General features: G+C 45.1%; 1 protein-coding gene across 4 annotated transcripts in view; it reads left to right on the top strand.

The window, feature by feature from the left end:
- ophn1 (oligophrenin 1) overlaps window positions 1-25199 on the top strand; it is a 61696-nt gene that overhangs the window by 25218 nt on the left and 11279 nt on the right. For all 4 annotated transcript variants that reach the window (XR_015491411.1, XM_087253705.1, XM_087253706.1 and 1 more), the window contains 4 exons: window positions 1437-1596; window positions 1818-1956; window positions 4439-4747; window positions 5628-5757. Coding sequence is in view for 3 of the 4 variants with exons in the window: in XM_087253705.1 (XP_087109831.1) it covers window positions 1437-1596; window positions 1818-1956; window positions 4439-4747; window positions 5628-5757 (738 nt within the window). In the remaining variant the exon portion in view is untranslated. The remainder of the gene's footprint in view (window positions 1-1436; window positions 1597-1817; window positions 1957-4438; window positions 4748-5627; window positions 5758-25199) is intronic.

Below are 25199 nucleotides of genomic sequence, written 5' to 3'. Positions count from 1 at the left end.
ACAGACAGATATGTTAATACACTTTTACGCTCACACCCACACACACTAAGGCTGTGGTTTTTCCAACCGCTACCCAGCTTACTAGGGTGTACCTTTATAAATATGTGTTTTTGGTTAATGTGACAGGCTGTGTGTGTGAATGTTTTGATCTATCGCTCCCTGACTCATTGTGAGTTTAAATTATCTTGAGTAAAGCAAACAGCATATTCACATACAGTAGCTTAAGCTTCATGCTAACCAATTCAGGATTATATTGATTTATACTCACCAAGACTGCGTTGATTTGACAGTAAAACTTAAATTTTGTTTGAAATAATGTTACCGTTTAAGTGTAATTCATTACTGTGATGATGGCAAAGCTAAGATTTCAGCATCTTTACTCCAATCTTCCACATCACTTTTTAATCATAATACTATGCTTATTTGTTTCTCAAGAAGCATTATTGATTATTATCAACAATCAAATTTTTTTTTTGTTTAAATTCATGACAATTTTTACATTGAAACATTTATTAAAAATAGTCTCATGTAAGATTGATATTGGGGCAGCACGGTGGCGCAGTGGGTAGCAAGTTCGCCTCACAGCAAAAGGTCGCTGATTTGGCCCTGGCTGGGTTGGTTGGCGTTTCTTTGTTGAGCTTGCATGAACTGCCCGTGTTAGCGTGGGTTTCCTCCAGGTGCTACAGCTTCCCCCACAGTCCAAAGACAAGCAGTAGAGGTGAATTAAATACGCTGAATTAGCCGTAGTGTATGTGTGTGAATGAGTGTGTGAATGGATGTGTTGGGTTGCGACTGTAAGGGCATACGCTGCCTAAAACATATGCTGGATAAGTTGGTGGTTCATTCCGCTGTGCCGACTCCCTGATTAATAAAGGGACTAAGCTGAAAAGAAAATGAATGAATGAGTAAAGATTGATAATTTAATTTCTTTTCTGTAACTTTTCATTTAATTTTATTGGCTGAATAAAATTATTAATTTCTTTTAATATAAATAAAAGTGAATTATAAATTTTAACATATGTACGGGCCAGAAAATTAGATGTATTTTTGTACATTCCATTAAATCCCTCACCCAATAAGGAATAAATAAATAAGACAAGGAATAATAAGAAAAAAATCTATCACTGTATAGAGTTTCCATGATGGCTTTAATTTTTCAAACAAAGTACAATGACACAATCCAAAACCACACTTTATTTGTGACAATCTTCAATCTCTGTCAGCTGGTGACATTGACACTTGTCCGACAAGGACATACTTTCTGAAACTGGCCCTGTAAGACAGCATTATTGTAATAAAACCAGCATTATAATGTGTAACAGATACCTTATGCATGTATTAGTTGTATCCAAACAAGTACAGCACTCATCGCAGGGACAATCTCTGTATCGTGACCCTCACTGCATTGTCTGTTCTGTGTGTGTGTGTTTTTAAAGTGTTTGCAGCCACAGCAGTGAAAATCTTATGACTGTGTCCAATATGGGTGTAATATTTGGCCCCACTCTTATGAGAGCAGAGGAGGAGACGGTAGCGGCCATGTTGGATATTAAGTTCCAGAACATCGTCATGGAGATTCTTATTGAGGACTACAGCAAGGTCAGACATGCCGCTCTCTAGCCAATTAGGGGACAGTTTATCTCCCTATCTTATTACGCAAGAGATATGCAACAAACTGGTTTTTGTCTGAGTAAAAAAAAAAAAAATGTTTGTTTTGTTCAGATTTTGTAAACATTTTATCAGCTTTCAGTGATATTCTGAAATTGACAGAGTTTGATGATATCATACTTTTTTGTAATTAATATCATCTGTGTTGTCAGATCTTTAAAGGTCCTCCTGAGGAAAGCGTACCACCTCCTGTCCCGCCTCCAAGGGTGTCACCACGAAGACGACAGCCAATCACCATCTCAAAACGCCCAGCTCGTGTCTACACTGGTCTTCAGCCTCCCGCATTTGAGCGTAAATAGCTTTCGACATCATAGCCATCATCATCATCATCGTCCTCATCATCATCATCATCACATCATTATATATAAATATAATGCATTTTTTATTGCCTTATAAGAGATTTTTTCATGAATGTGAATTAAATTTGCCTTTTTCTTTAAGGAAATTATCTTTAGCATAAATGAAAGCTGTTTTTTATAGATTTGATTTTTTAGCATGCTTTTTTACTCAGTTCCACATAAAACATTATATTATGTGTTAAAGATCTATATCAATATATTGTATTTTGATCTTATGATCTTGCGCAGGATTTTTCTTCGAGTTGTCTGCTTTCAGTCTTTTAGCATTCTATTTTTTTGTCTTTTCTCTTTTTGCAAAGCCTGTTTTTTGTGCTGCGGGCTTAAATACAACACACACATACACACACACTCACACACACACATAAACCTAAAGGTTTCCTAAAGTTGTAAGCGAGCGCACACACATAACACCTGATCAAGTTTCTTGTGTTCTGGAAGGGACCTCGGACTGGATCTGTTTCTCCTTAAGGGATTTTCTCTAAATGAAGAAAATAAAACTAAACCTCCCTGATTTTGCTGTCACACACAAGCACACAGACACACACACACACACACACACACACTCCTCATGTGCCAGTTTAGAAGCCCCTCCATACACATTGTGAATTTTATGATTAAATCCGCAGGGCGTGTGTATGCGTATGTGTGTCTGCCTTGATAAATGTTGGTTGGTTCTTTGACATGTTGTCCTCCCCTCATTGTGAGCTGTGTTATGTAGTGTTTAACAACAGTCAAGCTAATAGCACACTCACTAGAGCATGAAAACTAAACGACTACCTGCCCTTCTGCAGCATGTGTGTGTGTGTGTGCGCGTTTGTCAACGCCTTTGGATCTGCGAGGGTGCATACTTGTGTTTTTTGGTGCGTGCGTGCGTACGTACCAGGGTTGGAATGCCATCGTGTGTGTCCTGTGTTCGCTACCTTGTGTGTCTGAGAGCTAATGCCTGCATGCTTTTATGAGCCTCTCTCAATCTGTTTTCGATTGGCTTTAGGACCCTTTTTCCTCTCATAAGCTATTTTCATTATTAACATCTGAGCTTTTCTTCTCCCTCTTGATCAAAAATGAATGCGCGCATCAATCTATTAATATGACTCTGGTTCGTTTGTATATTCATGAAATTTGGCTTATTAAAGCATGCTGGTTCTTTGCTTGTTCAGATCAGCGGAATAAATATTTCTTCCTCCCTTCTGTTGTACTTCCTTTTTTATTTGGAGTGGATCTCAACTGTTTCTTTCCTGTGTGTCGTAGTTGGTGGCGGGATCTTGTTTGTGCATGTGTGCGTAAGTGAGCATCAGGCCACCTGTTGAGTTTCAGTTGAATCATGGATTGTGATGGCCCTGGCCCTGTGTTTTCAGTGTTCTGTTGAGAATACAGGATTATTAGGATCAACTTTGTGTGTGTCTGTGTGTGAGTGGGAACTCCTGCCAGAATGCGAATGTGTTTGTGAATGCGTGTTCATGCAAATGTGTCCAGTTTGGCCAGCTCGCAAGCAGCTGGTTGTTTTGACTGATGGTATTCACACACACACATACACACAGCTGTGTTTTACACTCATGTCCTTCTCACATAGCCATAACATCTTTTTTATTTTTATTTTTTTTTAATGAGACTGATTTCATCCATTCACACTATAAAGTGGAGTCAAACCAGATTTCATATCACTTTTCACTTCTTTCATGCCTATTAAGTATTTTTGATCTCTAACAGTTAATGAAACACTTTTAAAAGCACTTTTCTCTGCGTTAAAACCTCATCAGTGTGTGGTAGAATCATTAAAGTCTGACACAAATGCTAGCTGTAAACTGAAAAATTTATCTGAAATCAAATTTATAGGCTTAAAGTACCATTTGGAGGTAATAACTCTAATTCCAGACTGAAGAAAATGTATTTTCTATTTAAAGAGATAATGAAACTCAGATGAAAATGGTCAAGGTTTTCAAAAGGAATAAATCCAGCCTGACAGATATGTACTTTGACCGTGTGGCTCGAGCTGATAAAAATCAGCGTGTTTGGCTAAGCGGTTCATGGCTTCTTTAGAAACTTTTCCTTTCATTTCTAAACTCTGCTCTGCCATAATGTTGAAGCCATTGGAATGAAATGACTCGCTTTGTGTGATTTGATTTTGACCAGTTGAGTCTTTATTGCCTTGTATTTCTTTGTACTGTGGAAACAGAAGAGGACAGAGTGCCTGTCAAGCTGTTCTCTTTATTTATTTATCAGAACTATCACTGCCTCCCTTTATAAGCTAAAACTGCAGGAACAGGAAATTTTAAATTTTAACAACACCCCTGATAGGATCTTGTCTCTGGGGAATGGTCAGGGATAAACGGCTACAATTGTGCTTCTGACCCGCCAGATGTTTGGTAGTGTTTTATCTAAACTTCCTACGTTGACTGGCTCTGTGTGTTTTGCAGGTCGAGAGCTGAATGGTGCCACACACAATAATGGTGAACCTGAGGGAGACGGCGGCCCCGTTCCTCAACAAAGAACAAAACTGATACCTCCTTCCATCTCTCCTCCATCCATCCCACTCTCCTCTCCCACGTCCAGGAGACCTCTTCATCCCAGACCTGCTGTTCGGCTATTGGAGCCTGAAGTCAGCCGTTTTGATGCTCGGATACAGGACGGCCTGAGGTCAGACGCCACCACCAATGGGGATTCCGGGGGCACGGTGAACCGCGCTCAGTCTTTCCAGAAGAGGACACAACTCAAGGGAACAACTGGTAAACAAGCAGCAGCAGCAGCTGGCAACTCACGTGATCAAACTCTCCTTCACCTTGACATGAAGGAAAGAGTTTAAAGTAAAACTAAAATCAACATTTAGTCAGTACATTGTTCAGTAAATATACATCACATTTGTATTTAAATATACTATAATGTAAATATGCATAGCTGATAAGTTCATTTTAAAATTCATTAAAATATTTTTTCAGTAGACCAAAAAATGCCAATGTTTTGTTAAAGCATCATGAAAGGTAAAGGAAAACCATATTAATAAATTAATAAATAAAATATTTTTTATTAAAAGATTTTTTGAGCTTTTCTGAACTGATACCATAGCCAATTTTTAAAAATAATATCTGCTATTAACAATATTGATATTTTAGTGGTTTTCCTTTTTATATCTTTAAAATTAATGATAGTTAAATCCTCAATTTTGAAAGAAATGCAAATATATGTTTATATTTAGCCAATTATATTTATATATATATATAGTTTTATATATATTTATATAGTTTTATATATATTTATATAATTTTAAATCGTCAAGATTTTAAGTTAAAAATTGATATATTTAAATTTGTGATTAACTTCTAGTCATACATTTCTTGAAAATATCAAAATAAATAAATAAGAAATGTAAATAAAAAAATATTTAAGCAAGCTAAAATATGCTGTCACAAAATTAATTTACTTGAAACATTTTTAAAAAGAAATCTAAAAGAAACGAAAAATATCACATAAATACAGTTTTGGCAGCAAATTAACATGGAATCTAAATTAATAAAAAACATTTTACACACAATAGCAGAACACACAATAATAATTACAATGTTAGGACACACTCCGTTTAACAGGTTTGTGTGTGTGTGTGTGTAACAGGAGAGGCACAGGGTCTGAAAAGACGATCTTTCTCAGAGAAGAGTTCCATCTGCAGGCCCCCGACTCGACCACCAGACCCCCCTTCACGGCTCTTCAGTAAACCTCCAAATGAAGACACTCCACCATCATAGTGAGTACACAAACCCTCTTCAGCTCATTTATCATCATTCTCAGGGGTGCTTCATTGCTCAAACTCAACATTGTAACTTGACTTTTTGTGTGATTCTATCATAAACTATCATAAACATGCATTAAGGCGTTGGGCTGAACGATGCGTCAGCTTTGCACAACGCTCAGGTGAGATTTTGACAAATTTATCCAGGCCAATTTGCTCTCGATTGTTCCAGTTGTTTGGTCGACACCTGTCCACTGCAATTTTAAAGTTGCGCAACGCATTCACAGCTGGATTGAGCTGAAGACTTTGATTGTGGTCATTGTAAGCTTGTTGCTTTTGTTCTCATGCCACTGGGATGCTCATTTAGTCTTGTGTCTGAAATCACTGACCTTCAGAAGGATGAACATTCTCCGGCGGTCTGCCTTTTCAGCACACTTTCTCTCACTGTACAGCTGCACACTTCTAGATATGCATGTCTGCCAAAACAGTTTGTAATCAGCTGTAATATTGTTTTTTGTTTTCAGGATATTTACATTTCCACATTTTTTTCATTTTGATTATCTGTCTTCTAATTCTAACTAAACTTAAAAAAAACAACAACATAGAGTTCAGCTTTAATAATTAACACTATTTATGCAAAATTTAGCTAATTGTTAACTGTATGTATGTTTCATGCTGTGGTTTCTGATGACAGTTCAAATGATTTTAGTCTTAGCTGATCTTAGTTTGTTTACTTAAGTACTTGAATTGTCTGTTTTAACCCTTTATTGGGTGATCAACCACTACATTAACATTGATTAAAATATATATTTTTTATGTATTATTAAAGTCATAAAGGTTAACACACCTAGGTCTACTTTTATGAGTATTTTATTAAGTGTCCAACAAAGGGTTTAAAAAAAAATCTGTATTTTTGGCGGACCCTAAATAATAATAATTGGGTGGTGCTACTTTCTTGATGTTTTTAAAAGAAAAAACTAAATAAGTCAAAGCAAAATAAGACATCATTTAGATAAGACTCTAAATAAGACATCATTTGACAAATTTTAGTTCTTATAACATAAATATATATTTACACATGTTGTAAAATTTATTTTTGAACCAAATCAAAGTCATTTTGTTCAACTAACATTTAGACAAAAATGACTAAATTATATCATAAAGAGGAACACAGCAGACACTTGTGACTTTGAGTCAACAATATTAAGTCTCTTAAAATCTTTTTTTACTAGACAAAAACTTTACAAAAAATTATGATAATTGTTACAAACCTTTAAAAATATATTTCTTGTAAATCCGATGTTTACTTAAAGTTGTTCTCTAAACATAATAATTCAGTGTAGTTCAATGTAATATTTAATGATAAATATATACTACCGGTCAAAAGTTTGGGATCAGTAGGATTTTAAAATGTTTTAAAATAAACTTTTCCTTCTCACCAAGGTTGCATTTCTTTAAATACAGTACAAATTGAACAATTGTGAAATGTTATTATTGTGAAATTATTATTATTATTATTATTATTTTTAATTATTATTATAAATTTTATTATTAATGATAATAGTAATAAAAGCAAAAATGACTGGAGTAATAGTTTAATTTGAAACTACATAAAATAAGAAAGAAGTTATTTAAAAATGTAATAAATATTTACCAATTTAAAAAAAATTTTAACTTTAAAAAAATGCTGCCTTGATGAACAGAATCATTATCTTAAAAAAAGGAAAAAAAACTGACCCCAAACTTTTGACTTTATTGTAAACTATTGTATTTATTGATCTACATTACTATATGAATAATTGAAAGCATTTCAAATGACTGATAATATTTTTTATTAATTTGTCTCCGTCTAATTTGTCTTTGAGAGGGTAATATACTAATATTAAAATAAGGTAAAACATCATTATTACTTTAAAACCAGAATCTTTTGGTTGTATTTTAATTTATTAAAAAATATATATGTTTTAACAAAACAACTTTTCTACGTATGTTATAGTAACCCTTAAGACAAGAGAACATATTTCTATGTATAAACATTAATTTTGGCATATTTTTTGTGTTGGCATAATCTGTTTTGTTTGAAAAATAAATATTACATATATTTATATAAAAGCATGGAATTATTAAAATAAGGTTAAACTAACATTCTAAGAAAAAATAATAATAACAAATGTTTTAAATATTTTATGATATTTGCTGAAAAAAATCGATTTTAACACAAGCTGACCCCCCATACAGAAGGGAATAAGCCAAAGTGAGTGAATAAATAAAAGTTAATCTATAAAAAACATTCATGATTTAGCAAGACTTGTACTTATATGTTTTACAAACAATACAAATCACATTCATTTACGGTAATTGTTTCCGTTTAGCTATATCAAAAGAACAAGCAATAAAACCAATAAGACGACAGCTCTTAGGTTGAACACGCTGTGCAAAAACTACAAACTAGGAAGTCTTTGTCTTCAAACTGAGTCATGTTTTGCCCGAGCTTTTCTGCTCACTGAAAGAGTAAGAGCTCTTTCAGCTGAGCCAAAAGTGAAGTGAGAGAAACAGGCCAGTCCTGTGGTCATCTAAACTGCACCTCAACCTCACTCTCACACACTTAAATAATGAAAAAACCCTGCTGAAACAGGGGAGTTTCATCGCCCTTTAGAGTAGAAGTTGGGTTTAGGTATTGGGTAGGATAAAGGATGTAGAATGAGATCATTCAGAATCGGTACTTTTTATGTACAAATAAATCACTGATATCTAAATAATAGGCAGGTATAAAAAAGCCAAATGGTCCTTAAACTAAAGTGTTCCCCTTTATGGGAACTACAAGTGTGCGTCTGGTAACAGACTACAAGAAATCGCTAGACGACCAATCACTCTGAAGAGAAAGATAAGGGTCAATGAAATGCCAAATGAGTTTGCAGAGCTTGGCTCTGCAGGTGCCAGTGATTAGTCAATATTGAAGTGTATCAGCTGGCATCAGCAGAGCGAGCATCAGATTCTTTGCTTCACTCCTCTCACTGAGACTGAAGAGCTTCTATCTGTATCCCGATTTCCTGAAGAAACCAGTTTCCTCACCAGTGCGGGCGAAGACGCGACAGTGGCGATCAAACTTGGCTCCTTTCCCATCCCCTGGGCATTTCACTGGTGTTTAAAAGAGCAGTTTTCTCTAAGAGAGCAGATGTCCTGGAAAAGATTTGGCTGTGTGTTTCTGGATGCGGTGGTATCCTAGCCCCGGATGACAGGCACGAGTATTGCATAACATGTCTTGGAGTCCAGCATGTTGAGGCATAGCTCGCAGACAGTTCTTGCCCTCATTGAGGTTGTGGCATACTGTAGTATTAGGATGCGCTACCCCTCTTGCTCCCCGCAAGTCGCTGGGACCTCTCACTCCTCATAAGTGTACTCTGTCCCAGCTTCGAGTGAGGGTGCCCGTCCATCCTCCAGTAAGGCTGCAATCTCATTAGATGACACCGGGGACCAGATGTCCATCTCTGCATTGGGATCTCTACCCGTTGCCACCCTCCAGGGTTATTAGCGAGGCCCCGAATTTAGAATCAGACATGTTAGCTAGCATGTTAGCATGTAGGACTAGAGATGGCTTTTCCCCCAGCTCTGCGGCCGGACCACTTAGATTGGTGTTACGTGGGGGCCAACAAGAAGGCAAAGCCTTCCAAGCCCCCGTCCTCTTCTTCCCTGAGGTACACAGTGAGCTCACTTAGGCATGGAGGGCACCTTTTTCTCTCTGGACCTTGTGCCCACCCTCTCTCACCACCCTCGATAGTGGAGCAGCTAGGGGGTATGATGCAATTCCCCAGGTGGAGCGTGCTTTTGCGGTCAATCTTTGCCTGCAAGGGACCTTCAGCTAGAGAGATCCACCTAAACTCCCGTCCAAAGCATGCAGCATGTCTGAGTCTCTCACGGGTAGAGCCTACACTGCTGCGGACCAGACTGCTTTCACTCTGCATGCTATGACCACCTATCAACGCTACCAAGCAGAGAAGTTGGCTGAGACGCGTGGGTCTTTCCCGGGCTTAATGCACAAGCTCTGCATGGCGATCGATTATGCTCTCATGACCACCAAATTCGCCACCTGTGCCCTGGGGAAGACGATGGCCACCTCTGGCTTAACCTGGCAGATATGTGGGATACTTACAAAGCTCGCTTTCTCAACACACCTATATTGCAGGCTGGCCCTTTCGACGACAGTGTTGGGGACTTTACTCAGGAGTTCTTGGCAGTGCTCGACTCTGGGCTGGCGGTACCAAAATTTTCAATGAAAAAGCAGTTCCCCTTCGGTTGGGGAACTACAGTGCTATTAAGTGGATGAAATGGGAAGATTCGGTTCAGAAGCCTTATTGTCTGAAAGAGTATTGAACGGGCCAATGAATGCAATGAATTGGCAGCGTAAGCTTGCACAGGTGTGCTTCATTGCCAATTATCCCAGCATATAAGCACACCTGGAGCGAGCAAACGCCATCCTTTTCGCTTCAGAGACTTTCTGATCGAGTCGATGAGGGTTCCTCCTGCTGTGACCAGCGATTCTGAGCGAACAAGAGCATTCTCTCGGTCCAGAGTGTGTACACGCAGCGGCAGACGGTCGAGCTGGGTTTCTCCCTTGCCTGGCGTTCTTTGAGTCCGGTCCTCCAGAGCGGTGCGTATAAAGTTGCAAACTTCACAGAAAGAGCAACACAGTCACAGTCTTTTCAGGACGGCGCTCCGACTGTGCGTTTCTGGATGCGGTGGTTTCCTGTCCTCGGATGATGGGCACGGGCACTGCGTTGCATGCCTGGGGGGGTCCAGCATATTAATGCACTGCTCGCGGGCAGTTCATGTGGTCATTGCGATGCTATGACTGTTGCGCAGTAAAGATCGCGGCTAGCCTTTGCAAAAGGGCGAACCACCCCAGTTGTCCCCTGCTCTGCAGCGGGCACTCGGGCAGATCTGAGGGTTTCAGCGAGAGATAATCCGTCACCCACGGGCCCGCGGACCTCCCGCTCCTCTAAGCGTTCCATCCAAGCTTCGGGCGGGGGAAGCGATCCGTCTAACAGATGGTAGCCCTTACGCCCGATGACACCGGAGACCAGACGTCCACCGCGGCATCGGAGGGTGGGCTTTCATTGTCCGATGATGATCCAGACCCGCTCGCCCCCTCCGGGCAGGTGAGCGCTGTCACTACGGATCCTGAAACGGACATGTTAGCCGTGCTTTCCCGGGCTGCTTCGGCCGTGGGTTGGAGATGGTTTATCCCCCAGCTCCGTGGCTGGACCGACTAGAGGGGCGTTCCCTTCTTCCCGGAGGTGCACAGGAGGCTCACGCAGTCTTGAAGAGCACTTTTCTCTGCTCGTGCTGCGTGTCCCTCCACCCTCACCACTCTTGACGGTGGAACAGCCAGGGGTATGTGGCGATTCCTCAGGTTGAGTGCGCCATGGCGGTCAATCCGCGCGGCGCCTCTTCTTGGCGGGGTCAGCCTCATCCCCCATCCAAAGCCTGTAAGTTATCTGCCTCCCTCGGAGCTAGAGCTTACATAGCTGTGGGCCAGGCTGCTTCCGCCTTGCATGCGTTAGCCACCTACCATCGCTACTAAGCGCAGGCGCTGGCCGAGCTGCACGAGGGTGGGTCCAACCCAGGCTTACGAGCTCCGCACCGCCGCCGACTTAGCTCTTTGGACTACTGAGTCCACTGCGTGTGCGTTGGGGAGGACGATGTCCACATTAGTGATCCAGGAGCGCCACCCCTGGCTGATATGCGCGAAGTCGACAAAGTCCGCTTTCTTGACTTCCCCATATCCCAAGCCATGTTCGGCGACACCGTCTGTGAATTCACCCAGGAATTCAAGGCGGTGAGAGAGCAGTTGATGGGTGATGTTTTATCGGCGGTCCATAGCCCACTCTGCCCACCGTGCCATTCATACCTGCTCCTCGCCGAGGGCGCCCGCCTACGAGAGCTGGTCCGCCCCCGCCTCTGGCGAAGAGAGCGCGGCGGGCACCTCGGAAGCAGGCAGCCCCCCCTGCGCAGAACGCCGCTAAGTCCGGCAACGGACTGTGAAGCGTCCCTGGGACAGGCCATCTGGAGAAGAGGGAACTTGCTCTTTCCCTGCTGGAGGGCGGGGCCCCATTTCCAACGGCACTTTTTACTGCCATGAAAACATCATGAAAGAGCAATTTTCCACTTCCCCGGATGTGACAGCCTGAAATCTGCCAGTCTAGGACGCTATGCTTTCTAGCTTGCAGATTCGGTGCGTTTCGCCATGGGCTCACGAGCGCTGGGAGGACGGACTCCATTTTCCCACCCCTCGAGCCTCCCCTCCGGAGCTTGGGTGCGGAGTGAAAGTAAATATCTCACCTCCAGCTTTTCCGTGGGACCTGCGCTTCCCGGATCTGCACACCCACTCCGCGCTGCCCCACTGCTGGTACGTCAGCGATTGTAGCGATGAGTCCATTAGCGAGAGCTCTGCCTGCCTGGTTAGCGCGGGCCAGCTCTTCGCGGTGGCTCATACGCACAATCAGACTCGACTATGCGATTCAGTTCGCGAAACGGCCCCCCATGTGTGTATTCACCAGGGTTAGCCCCCTGTCCGCCCCTGTCTTGCGAGAGGAGATTGCTGTCCTCTTGGCGAAGGATGCAATCGAGCCGCTCCCTCCAGCCGAGATAGAGAGCGGGTTTTACAGCCCACACCCAAAAAGAGTGGTGGGTCACGACCAATCCTAGATCTGCTCGTTTTGAACTGCTGTCTGCACAAGCTGCCGTTCAGAATGCTCACGAAGAAGCGCATCCTCCGGTGCGTTCGTCCTCTGGGTTGGTCTGCAGCATTAGACCTGATGGACGCGTATTTCCATGTCTCCACTCTTCCTCGCCACCTTCAGTTTCTGCGGTTTGCGTTTGAAGGTCGAGCTTGGCAATACAAAGCCCTCCCCTTCGGGCTCTCTCTGTCTCCGTGGGTCCTCACCAAGCCCGTGGAGGGTGCCTTAGCGCCCCTTCGGCTCGCGGGCTTCTGCATACTCTATTTTCTTGACGACTGGCTGATTTTTGCCCTCTCTCGCAGCAATTGATTATGCACAGAGACAAAGTGCTCCGGCACTTCCACCTGTTGGGGTTTCAGGTCAACCGAGAAAAGAGCAAACTCGCACCCGTGCAGAGGATCTCTTCTCTCGGGCTGGAGCTGGACTCGGTCACCATGGCAGCGCGCCTCTCAGAAGAGCGCGCTCAGCTGATGCTGTACTGTCTGAGAGAGTGGTCCCACTTAAACTATTTCAGAGGCTCCTGGGGCATATGGCATCCGCAGCCGCTTCATGCCGCTCGGATTACTCTATATGAGACCACTTCAGCACTGGCTTCACGATCGAGTCCCCAGACGTGCATGGCACGCGCGCGTACACCGAGTTTCTGTTACTGCGCTGTGTCGCCGCGCCCTCAGCCCTTGGAGCGACCCCTCGTTCCTACAGGCCTGGGTGTCTCTAGGACAGGCGTCCAGTCTTGTTGTCGTTTCAACAGACGCTTCCAACACGGGCTGGGGGGCTGTGCGTTGCGGGTATCCGGCTGCGGACCTGTGGAAAGGTACCCAGTTGCATTGGCATATCGCCTGGAGCTGTTGGCAGTGTTCCTCGCTCTCCTCCGTTTTTTTCCGGTGCTGGAGCGGCAACACATGCTGGTCAGGACGGACAGTACGGCGGCGGCGGCGTATATCAGCCGTATGGGGGGTATGCGCTCTCGCCGCATGTCTCAGCTCGCCCGCCGTCTGCTCCTCTGGAGTCATCCGCGGCTGAAATCGCTGCACGCCATTCATATTCAGGCAAGCTCAACCGTGCAGCCGATGCGCTCTCACGGCAGCCTTACGTCCTGGAGAATGGAGACTCCACCCCGAGTCTGTTCAGCTGATATGGGCGCGATTCGGGGAAGCCCAGATCAATCTGTTGCTTCCCCCGAGATCGCTCATTTCCAGTTGTTCTTTCCCTGACCGAGTGCTCTTGGCACGAATGCACTGGCTTACAGCTGGCCTCGGGGCATGCGCAAATACGCGTTTCCCCCAGTGAGCCTGCTCGCACAGTTACTGTGCAAGGTCAGGGAGGACGAGGAACAGGTTGCTGGTTGCGCCCCTCTGGCTCAACCCGACCTGGATGTCAGAGCTCTCCCTCGCGAAAGCCCTCCCCTGGCAGTTCCCTTCGAGAGAGCACCTACTCTCTCAGGGACAGGGCACCATCTGGCACCCTCGCCGATCTTTGGAGATCCTTAGACGCGAGGAAGACTTAGGTAACCTCCGATTGCGGGGGCTAATACCGTCACTCGGGCTAGAGCCCCCTCCCCGAGCGCGCCTATGCCCTGAAGTGGAGTCTATTCACTGAATGGTGTGTCTCTTGCAGAGAAGACCCCCGTAATTTTCCAGATCAGCGTTGTGCTTTCTTTACGCAGAGAGAAGCTGGAGAGCAGGCTGTCGCCCTCCACACTCAAGCTTACGTGGCTGCCATCTCCGCTCTCATGACGCGGTGGCTGGCAGCACTGTGAGAATGCATTACCTCATCATCCGGTTCCCCAGGGCCGCTAAGCGAATTAATCCACCCCGCCCCCTTTCATGCCCTCTTAGGATCTCGCCCTCGCTACACAAGCCGCATCAGATCCCTTCGATCCTCGACTCAGTATCTTTCTGTCCCTGAAGACAGCTCTGCTGGTCGCGTTGATATCGATTAGAGGGTTGGGGACCCGGAGGCATTTTTCGGTCAGTGACTCGTGCCTGTAATTGGGCTGGCTTTCTCTCACGTCCTGAGACCCCGCCCACGATATGTTCCCAAGGTTCCTACCACTCCGTTTTATACTAGGTAGTGAGCCTGCAAGCGCTGCCCTCGGAGGAGGCAGACCCAGCCCTTTCTTTATTGTCCAGTTCACGTCTTGCCTATTATCCGGACCGCACTCAGAGTTTAGATCATCTGAGCAGCTCTTCGTCTGTTGTGGCGGTCGGCAGCAGGGAAGTGCCGTACCGAAATAAGTTTTCCCACTGGATTGTGGATGCCATTCTCTCGCTTATCAGAGCCGAGGTGAGCCACGTCCCCCGAGAGTGCGTGCGCACTCCACTCGGAGCTTCGCATCCTCTCGAGCTCGCGCACGCGGCGCCTCTCTAACAGACATCTATAGAGCTGCGGGCTGGGTGACACCCAACACATTTGCAAGGTTTAACAATCTGTGAGTGGAGCCGGTTTCCTCAAGGGTATTAGGTAACCCTTGGTGATTGAGGAAACAATTCGGTAGGGTGTTGAAACACGCTTGCTGCGCCATTCTCCCTAACACGGAGGTACGTGCGCCTTTTTATCTGTCAGTAAAGTTCCCCGTCAGGTGAGCCCTGAAGATTCCTCCGTGGCCCCCAGCACTGACTCAGCGGAGGAGTCGTAGGAGTAGTCCGGTGCGCGGGCACACACCAGGTGTACATAACTTCGCTGTGTCGCTGCACCTTTAGCCCTTGGACGGATCTTGCTTTCCTATTGGCCTGTATGTCCTTAGAACAAGTATCCAGACATGTTGTCATATTAACAGATGCCTTCAACACTGGCTGGGGCACCGTGTGCAACAATCATGCACCCGTGGGTTCGTGGACTGGACCTTATTTACATTGGCATGGTTTCCCAACGCACTGTCGTATTTGTAAAATCCCTAGTCTACGTTAGCTAGGTGAAGCACATTTACGACCCCCGATTAAGTTATTCTAACCTCCCCATGTAATGGTCATTTAAGGGCCTAGGAGATGTTGGAAGGTTGCCCTCTTGGTGATGCTGGTATGCTCACGCTTTGCTTAGCAAACCACACATCTGGAGTGTGACAGGCTTAGCTGCTGCGTTGTTTTCCAGTCTCCCATAGTCTGTTACCAGGTACACATTGTACTTCCCAAGAAGGGGAATGTTCTGGTAATGTACGTAACCCACATTCCCCAAACAAGGTTTGTGAAGACAGGAACAGCCCGAAGAGCAAGACCTTGTAAAGCCATGCCCAGACCCCACACACTGAAAAAATGCTCTGTGGCGAGGGTGAATCGAGACACAGGAGAGAGTGACCTTCATAGCTGCAACCAATCCTGAGGACGGAAGCATCAGAGGATTTGTTTCTGTGTGGGTATTATGAATGGCAGATTGGCAATTGGTTATAAGCCACTGCTCTTTTGGGTATGATAAAGTTTGGGCTGTAAAACCCGCTCTCCATCTCGGCTGGAGGTACCTGCTTGATTTCATCTTTCACCAGAAGGACAGCAATGGCCTCAAGTGCCATGATCGCTGTAAAATACTCTCATGTAAACTTTGGAGGCTGTTTGGTGAACTGAATCACATAGTCGAGCCTCTTTCGGAAAGGAGCAGCCAGCACGGAAATGCCCAGTGGGGGAGCAGTCTTCTGAGCCCACCACAAGATGGCCTGGCCCATTAAGATCGACGCTCAAATTGTCCACACACCTGAGATGAGGGTCAGCAAACCACTCCAGGTGGCAGTGCCCACCATCTGGGTAATAGCGTTGTACTTAGTGGCCACCTCGCTATCAAGGGAGGTGAGGTCAGAAGCGCACAAGGATCAATACCTGCGTGAGCTCCAGGAAGAAGGAGAGGGGGGGGCTCGATGGATTTACTTCTTATATAAGCCTCCTGTCACGCAGATCTGAGCATTACAGTGGGGGCTTATCCATCACCTCCGGGCCCGCAGACCCCCACTCCAAAAAAGTCCGGCTTGCTCACCTCCACATGTGAGCTAAATATAATAAGCCACACCTGCAAGGAGCTGCGCTTGCCAATTCATAGGCATTCATTAGCCCTTTTTTTTTTTACTTTTTAGAGTGATTGGTCGTCTGGCAATTCCCCCAAATGTGTTGTGGCGAAATAACTTTTAGTTAAAAGGAAACCTGGGAATTTTCAAGCAGTCGTTAAATTTTTCATAAATGTTTGCTTTTGTATTTTGTAGAATTGTTGTTATTTGTTAATCTTAACTTATGCGATTAAATAATGTGTTAATAAATTAAACTGTTGCCAGTTTAATTCTAAAATACAAAATTTCAAACAACCAGACCAATAAAACTAAAATAAAAAAACACTTCAAACTGTTAATAAAACTGTATAAACTACAACAGTTACTTATTAAATGTTTTTTATAATATATATTTAATGACTTTTTATTCTTTGTATTTACGGTTGTAAACATTTGGGCTTTTCCGCACACTTCATTCTAATGTCATTTTAATGCAGGCCTAGTTTGATGTGATGAACAGAATCATCACTGCCGTACTTCACCACACGAGTGCTGTTTTTGGTGCCGTGAGCAGCTTTATTGCCACCTAGAATTTGTTTAAGGATCACCGGGATTTTATTTCCCACATTGCAGCTTAATCAGCATTCTGCATTTTTGGCAAGCTCCTGACAGCTTTTCACACAGCTCTTTTCAAAGGAACGGGCTCCTCCGCTTTTCAGGCCAGCATTCTGCAGGACTGCTGAGACGTTTGGCTGCGGTGTGTTTACTGTGTGTTGGCTCTCCTGGAAATTTCCTGGTTTGCACAGTTTTTGAGGAATGACCTTTTCTGGCCGACGTGTGGGTGGCTTGATTGTTCCTCCGACCAGTCAGAACCTACTGGGACATCCACACACATTTGTTTCTCTTTAACTCCGAGTCAAGAATGCTCTTAACTTGCCGTTTTCACAGCAAGGCCCTTAACATTCACAGCTAGCATAATGATCTCTAAACTGTGGGGTTTTGTCCTCCAGAAAACAAAGCTAGAGTTATTTTAATGATTCACAGGTAGAGGTCAGTTCAGCGGTCCTTATTAGCGTGATGGTTTTCCAACTGTGTGAATGTAAACTAAATTCTTATTCAAACAACAAGTTTTGGTTATTTTAAGGGTAGAAAAAGGCATATTAAATGTATTTCCTGACAGTCGCAATTAAATAACATCAAGTTTCAGCACTCAGAAATGCAAATATCCCCGAGAGCTCAACTTCAGAGGGGGATTTGCAGGGATTGAGTGAACTGAGAGAGTTATTTGAGTGCTCGAATCCTTTCGGAAGCCCCTGTAAATATATTATATACCACTGTATTCCACTGCTAATCTCCACTCAGGTATAAGTTTCTGCTTGTCAAATCCTCGTAATTAGTGTTGTGTGAGCAGAAGCAGGCAGCAGTAATCTTAGAGCGGCTCTGGCTGGAGGAAACATGCGGGTCAATCATGTGTCTTCTTATCTCAGAAATGTTTCAATCAGATTTCTCTTGAAAACACACAAACACACACACACATAGACACTTGAGGATACCGCTCTAGATGAGCTCTGCTTCTCCTTCTTGTTTTTCCATATAGTCTCATGGGTTTTTTCTCTCTTCTGAAAATGAGGTTCCTGCACATGGTTCCCTTGCTTTTCTTTTTTCTTTGTTTACTAAATATTGAAAAATCTTTAGTAACCAACTTAATAACAAGAAGCATTTAGATATAAATTACAACATTTTCTTTATCCAAAAATAGGCAAAAGTTTTTGAGCATTAGGGTGCGGTAATGATGATTAGTTTCATAATGTAAAAATAAAGTAATAATGTAATAAATTATTAGTACAAAAGCGTTACATAAATTGCTGGCTGAATTAAGTTATTTTAATACAGTTGATGGTAAATGCAATTAGAAAAACGTAAGGTGTTAATAATGCACAATACTTTTCAAAGAAGACAGATTTAAATAAATCAAATCAGCGAGTTGCGAATTGAGCTGAAGGCCGCTGCAATGGAACTAATGTCATTTTATAACTATCAACTAAAGTGAATGCACAGATGACTTTGAATGGCTCGTCAGGTTTGACAGTAAATACAGTGTTATCGCTTAACAAAATTGTAGGTTTAATCTCGTGAAGTGTTCTGAAATGAGGTGGATTTAATAAGTCAAATGTAAGTTCATGTGCCAGATACATTTACTATTGTCACAATGTCCTGCTTAAATACAGATGACTACAAAAATAAACAGAAAAAAAAAATTATTTAACTTCAGATTTTCATCAATAATGTTATTAGGGAGTAGCTCACACAGAAATTGAAATTGACACCATTATGGTTCTAAACCTTTAAGAGTTTCTGTTTTGCTTTAACACAAAAGAAGATATTCTGAAGAATGTTGGATACCAGAAACCATTGATAACAGATGGATTTCAGTAGCTGCCAGTTTCCAACATTCTTTTGTGTTCAACCGAAGAAACTCGACAGTGAGAGAATCTCCATTTTTCTCCACTATGTCATTAATGTCCTATTTATTCCAAACATTATAAGGTTGTTTTTTTAAACATTTGTTTTTAAATAACTTAAGGCAGTAACAATTGAAACGATATATTTCATCAATGATTTGATTGACGTTCAGTTGGACGCTAATAGTCTTCAATTATTACCGGATCAACAGTCATCAAAGCTTGGCAAACCCGAGTCACAGAAACAGATGTACCTTTAATTTCATCAAGCTGAATACTGACAGATCGTGTCTGCAGGCCTTTCATTTTTCTTTGACATGACAACAGTAGTGATATCTAAGTGCTTGAGCTGCTTGCCTTTAATGTTATCATTTTGTTCATTCAAACGTGTGCTCCATGCACTTGAAACTGAATTGCGGAATCATACTTTGAACTTATCATATTCAATCATAGCATGTAGAAACAAGTGGTCTCTACACTTTTTAGTATTAGATTGAGTCATCTTTTGTATTGTTGAGTTATTTTTATCTGTATTATTTAAAAAGGCACTGCCCCTGGTGCAATGCAATTTCCTTAAACACAGAAAATGTATATTAGGGGGTAGTTCACCTAAAAATGTCCGATTACTCACTATTTACTGACCCATCCAAACCTTAGTGAGTTGTTATTTTATGTTGAACGCAAAAGAATCTGGTAACCATTGACTATTGTGTAGGAAAACCAAATACTATTGAGGACACGGGTTTTTAAGAATATCTTCTTTTGTGTTCTACAAAAAAAAAACAACATGTTTGTGACAGGTGAATGATGACAAATGACGACAATGTTTGGGTGTACTACCCCTGTAAATATGAACAAATATTTACTTTTGAAGTGTAGTCAGTACTTGAGCTTTTTCATGATATTATATCAGGAGCTCAAATTTCCAGATGCATTGTTTATTCATCAACTAAATATTTTGTTATAAACTTTGCTCAGAACATTGTCAAGGGATGTTTTTATTGATTTTTTTAATACTAAATCAGGGCTCAACAATAGGAACTACTCGATGGCCTGGGCATCTGCTGCCTTGTCACTAAAGTTTCATTCGTCTGCGACTGTTTGTCAGTTGCGTGCAAATACAGTCTTGGAGTGCTTTCACACCTAGACTTCTGTTTTGAAACCGGTCTCACTTGCCCAGTTTGGCATTTGTGAATCCCGCAATCGCACTCAGATCCATGCCAAAACAATCGGTCTGAGATCGCCTGTATTATGTGGTATCAGCTTGACTGAAACAAACTCTGTAGCGGATTGATTGTAAATAGAAAGCAATAGGATCCAACAAACTAACAAACCAGACTACTGTATATCACAGAGTATAATGGCTGTATAATAGCCATATATACGACTATATGAAGAGAGAATTATAAGTAATGTGCTGGTTAAGGCTGTGCAATTAATCAAAAATTCGGTTTTAGCTTCTAACGATTATGAAAAACCATTAAAAGAGATAAACGATTATTCCATCAAATACCGCCCCCTTTCCAGTTGTACACATTTGTTGCTCTGCAAAGCTCAGTTCCGTGTGAAAATGACTAAAAGCATGTATTGTAATGTAACTTTTGCAGCATGGGATGCACATCATTCATATTTTTAAAAGCGCGAAAGAGCACATGCTGTTGTGCGCTTAGCCTCGTACAGGCTCGGAGACAAGCAGAGCACACACATCTAACACCATCCTAATGTGGCTCTTTAATAAAAACAGGCGGCAGCAGGAATATTGTGAGCTGCACTATTCTTAAAGTGACAGCGCGCAATATTCCTGCTGCCGCCTGTTTTTATTATCAATCAAACAACAAAAGAAGAAAATCCCTCACTGCTCTTGACTGAAGGACTTTTGTAGCTGAAGTTTTTTTCTTACAGTGAAGATGCTTAAATTACAGTTTAAAGACAACAGATTCAATAGCTCATTTCTAATAACTGATTTCTTTTATCTTTGCTTTGATGACAGTACATTATATTTTACTAGATATTCTTTAAGATACTAGTATTCTGCTTTAAGTGACATTCAAAGGCTTAATTAGTGTAATTAGGCAAGTCATTGTATAACGTTTGAGGTTTCAGAAGTAACCCTTTGTTCCCCGAGGAGGGGAACGGAAGTGCCATAGAGTGGATTAATTGAATCCACGAATGGGAGGATTCGGATCAGAAGCCGCTTGTCTGGAGAGTATTGAACGGGCCAATGAATAAAATTAATTGGCAGCGTAAGCTTGCGCAGGTGTGCGGCATCAGCAATTTACCAACACCCCCGATGAGGGGATAGTCAAGCAAGCGTGACGCACCCACATCATGGGAGGCGCGGTCCTCCAACGTGTCCCTGGCCCTAATTTATCCTACTTCAACAGAAGTTTTACGGATTTAGATATATTTTTCGGGAAGTCGTGATCATCTAGATAATTCTAGGAAATACGACAGTACGTTGGGAAGCATGCAATCCCGATAGGGAGGATGCTGCGGAGGCCATCCGTTACCCAAGGGGGGATAGATGGCAGAATTACATATGGACTAGCCCTAAAAAAGGGGGAGTACGCATAGCAAAAGAGTGGTTAGTGGAGAGGGAAGACACGGGTCCGCCCAGGGGGGGGACTTAACCGTGGCGGAATAAGCATATGGGATCGCCTATTGGGGATCACGCATAGCAGGCACCTATACCCAAAACGCGGGCTGACCAGCGGGCAGACCTACAACGTAGTGGGCCAGCAAGTGACTCCTCCGCTGAGTCAGTGCTGGGGGCCACGGAGGAATCTGCAGGGCTCACGTGACGGGGAACTTTACTGACAGATAAAAAGGCGCTTGTACCTCCGTGTTAGGGAGAATGGCGCAGCAAGCGTGTTTCAACACCCTACCGAGTTGTTTCCTCAATCACCAAAGGGTTACCTAATACCCTTGAGGAAACCGGCTCCACTTGCAGATTGTAAAACCTTGCAAATGTGTTGGGTGTCGCCCAGCCCGCAGCTCTACAGATGTCTGTTAGAGAGGCGCCGCGTGTACGCGCCCAAGAAGATGCAACGCTCCGAGTGGAGTGTGCACGTACTCCCGGGGGACACGGCTGACCTCGACTCGAATAAGCGAATGAAATGGCATCCACAATCCAGTGGGATAATCTTTGTTTCGATACGGCACTTCCCTGCTGCCGACCGCCATAACAGACAAAGAGCTGCTCAGATGATCTAAAATTCTGAGTACGGTCCACATAAATGCGCAGAGCGCGAACTGGACAAAGTAAAGAAAGGGCTGGGTCTGCCTCCTCCCGGGGCAGCGCTTGCAGGTTCACTACCTGATCTCTAAAGGGGGTGGTAGGAACCTTGGGCACATAACCGGGGCGGGGTCTCAGGATGACGTGAGAGTAATCCGGCCCGAATTCCAGACACGAGTCACTGACCGAAAATACCTCCAGGTCCCCGACCCTCTTGATGGAGTCCAACGCAACCAGCAGAGCTGTCTTCAGGGACAGAAATCTTAGAGATACTGATTCGAGTGGCTCAAAGGGATCGGATCGCAAATTCGTGAGAACGAGGGCGAGATCCCAAGAGGGCATGAGAGGGGGGCGAGATGGATTAATTCGCCTAGCACCTTTAAGGAACTGGATGATGAGGTTATGCTTTTCCACGGTGCCGCCAGCTACCGCGCTATGATAAGCGGAGATGGCGGCCACGTAAACCTTGAGAGTGGAGGGCGACAGCCTGCTGTCCAACTTCTCTTGAAGGAAAGAGAGCACAACACTAATCTGGCAATTTTGGGGGTCTTCTCTGCGAGAGACACACCATTCAGTGAATAGACTCCACTTCAGGGCGTAGGCGCGCCTCGTGGAGGGGGCTCTAGCCTGAGTGATGGTATCGACCACCGCAGTCGGTAGGTTACCTAAGTCTTCCTCGCGTCTAAGGACCACACGTGGAGGTTCCAAAGATCGGGGCGAGGGTGCCAGATGGTGCCCTGTCCCTGAGAGAGTAGGTCCTCTCTCAAAGGGATCCGCCAGGGGAGGGCCGTCGCGAGGAGTGAGAGCTCTGATATCCAGGTCCGGTTGGGCCAAAGGGGCGCAACTAGCAGAACCTGTTCCTCGTCCTCCCTGACCTTGCACAGAAACTGCGCGAGCAGGCTAACTGGGGGAAACGCATACTTGAGCATGCCCCGAGGCCAGCTGTGGGCCAGTGCATCCGTGCCGAGAGAGCCCTCGGTCAGGGAAAAAAACAACTGGCAATGAGCGTTCTCGGGGGAAGCAAACAGATCGATCTGGGCCTCCCCGAATCGCGCCCATATCAGCTGAACAGACTCGGGGTGGAGTCTTCATTCTCCAGGGCGTAACAGCTGTCGTAAGAGCGCATCGGCTGCACGATTGAGCGTGCCTGGAACGTGAATGGCGCGCAGCGATTTCAGCCGCGGGTGACTCCAGAGGAGCAGACGGCGGGCGAGCTGAGACATGCGGCGAGAGCGCATACCCCCCATGCGGTTGATATACGCCGCCGCCGCCATACTGTCCGTCCTGACCAGCACGTGTTGCCGCTCCAGCACCGGTAAAAAGCGGTGGAGAGCGAGGAACACTGCCAACAGCTCTAGGCGATTGATATGCCAATGCAACTGGGCACCCTTCCACAGGCCCGCAGCCGCATGCCCGCGACACACGGCCCCCCAACCCGTGTTGGAAGCATCTGTTGAAACAACAACATGGCTGGACGCCTGTCCTAGAGGCACACCGGCCTGTAGGAACGAGGGGTCGTTCCAAGGGCTGAGGGCGCGGCGACACAGCGGAGTAACCGAGACCCGGTGTGTGCCCGCGTGCCATGCGCGTCTGGGGACCCGATCGTGAAGCCAGTGCTGAAGTGGTCTCATATGGAGCAACCCGAGCGGCGTGACGGCGGCTGCGGATGCCATATGCCCCAGGAGCCTCTGAAAGAACTTCAGTGGGACCACTAGTTTGCTGTCAAGCTCCCTCAGACAGTTCAGCAACAGGCGAGCGCGTTCCTCGGAGAGGTGCGCTACCATGGTGATCGAGTCCAGCTCCATCCCGAGAAAAGAAATCCTCTGCACGGGGGCGAGTTTGCTCTTTTCTCGGTTGACCTGAAGCCCCAGTAGGCGGAGATGCCGAAGCACCTTGTCCCTGTGCACAATCAATTGCTCCCGCGAGTGGGCTAAAATCAGCCAGTCGTCGAGATAATTGATTATGCGGATGCCTGCGAGCCGAAGGGGCGCTAGGGCACCCTCCGCGAGTTTGGTGAAGACCCGCGGAGACAGAGAGAGCCCGAAGGGGAGGACCTTGTACTGCCACGCTCGACCCTCGAACGCAAACCGCAGAAATTGGCGGTGGCGTGGAAGAATGGAGACATGGAAATACGCGTCCTTCAGGTCTATGGCTGCAAACCAATCCTGAGGACGAACGCATTGGAGAATGCGCCTCTGCGTGAGCATTCTGAACGGCAGCCTGTGCAGACAGCGGTTCAAAACGCGCAGATCTAGGATTGGCCGTGACCCACCGCTCTTTTTGGGTACGATGAAGTATGTGCTGTAAAACCCACTCTCCATCTCGCCAGGAGGGCAGCAATCTCCTCTCGCAAGACAGGGGCGGACAGGGGGTTGACCCTGGAGAAATACACGCCCGTAAACTTGTGGGGCCGTTTCGCGAACTGAATCGCGTAACCGAGTCTGATTGTGCGTATGAGCCACTGCGAGGGGCTGGCCTGCGCTAACCAGGCTGGCAGAGCCCTCGCTAATGGAGTCATCGCTACAATCGCTGACGTACCAGCGGTGGGGCAGCGCGGAGTGGGTGTGCTGATCCGGGAAGCACGAGGGTCCCGCGGAAGAGCTGGAGGAGAGCGATTCGCTCCGGAGAGGGGGCTGGAGGGCTGAGGGAAGGGAGACCGTCCCCCCAGCACTCGTGAGCCACTGGCGAAGCACGTAGAGTCTGCGAGCCGGAAGGCAGCGCGTCCCGGACTGGCAGAACTCGTGCAGTCACATCCGGGGAAGGGGAAAAGTGCTCTTTTACTGATGTTTTGGTGGCACTGAAAAGTACCGTTGTTATCGGGGCCCCGCCCTCCAGCGGGGAAAGAGCAAGTTTCCTCTTCTCCGGATGGCCTGTCTCAGGGACGCTTCGCGGTCCGTTTACCGGACTTAACAGCGCCCTGGGCAGGAGGGGCTGCCTGCTTTCGAGGTGTATGCCGCGCCCGCTTGGCCGGAGGCGCAGGCGGGGGCGGGGCAGCACTCGTTGGCAGGCGCCCTCGGCGAGGAACAGCGGAGGTGGATGGCTCGGCGGGCTTACGG

Source organism: Danio rerio, chromosome 5, assembly GCF_052040795.2.
Source record: "Danio rerio strain M-AB ecotype USA chromosome 5, GRCz13ab, whole genome shotgun sequence".
In the NCBI taxonomy this organism is placed as follows: Eukaryota; Metazoa; Chordata; class Actinopteri; order Cypriniformes; family Danionidae; genus Danio; species Danio rerio.
This window is presented reverse-complemented; position numbering and strand designations above follow the sequence as displayed.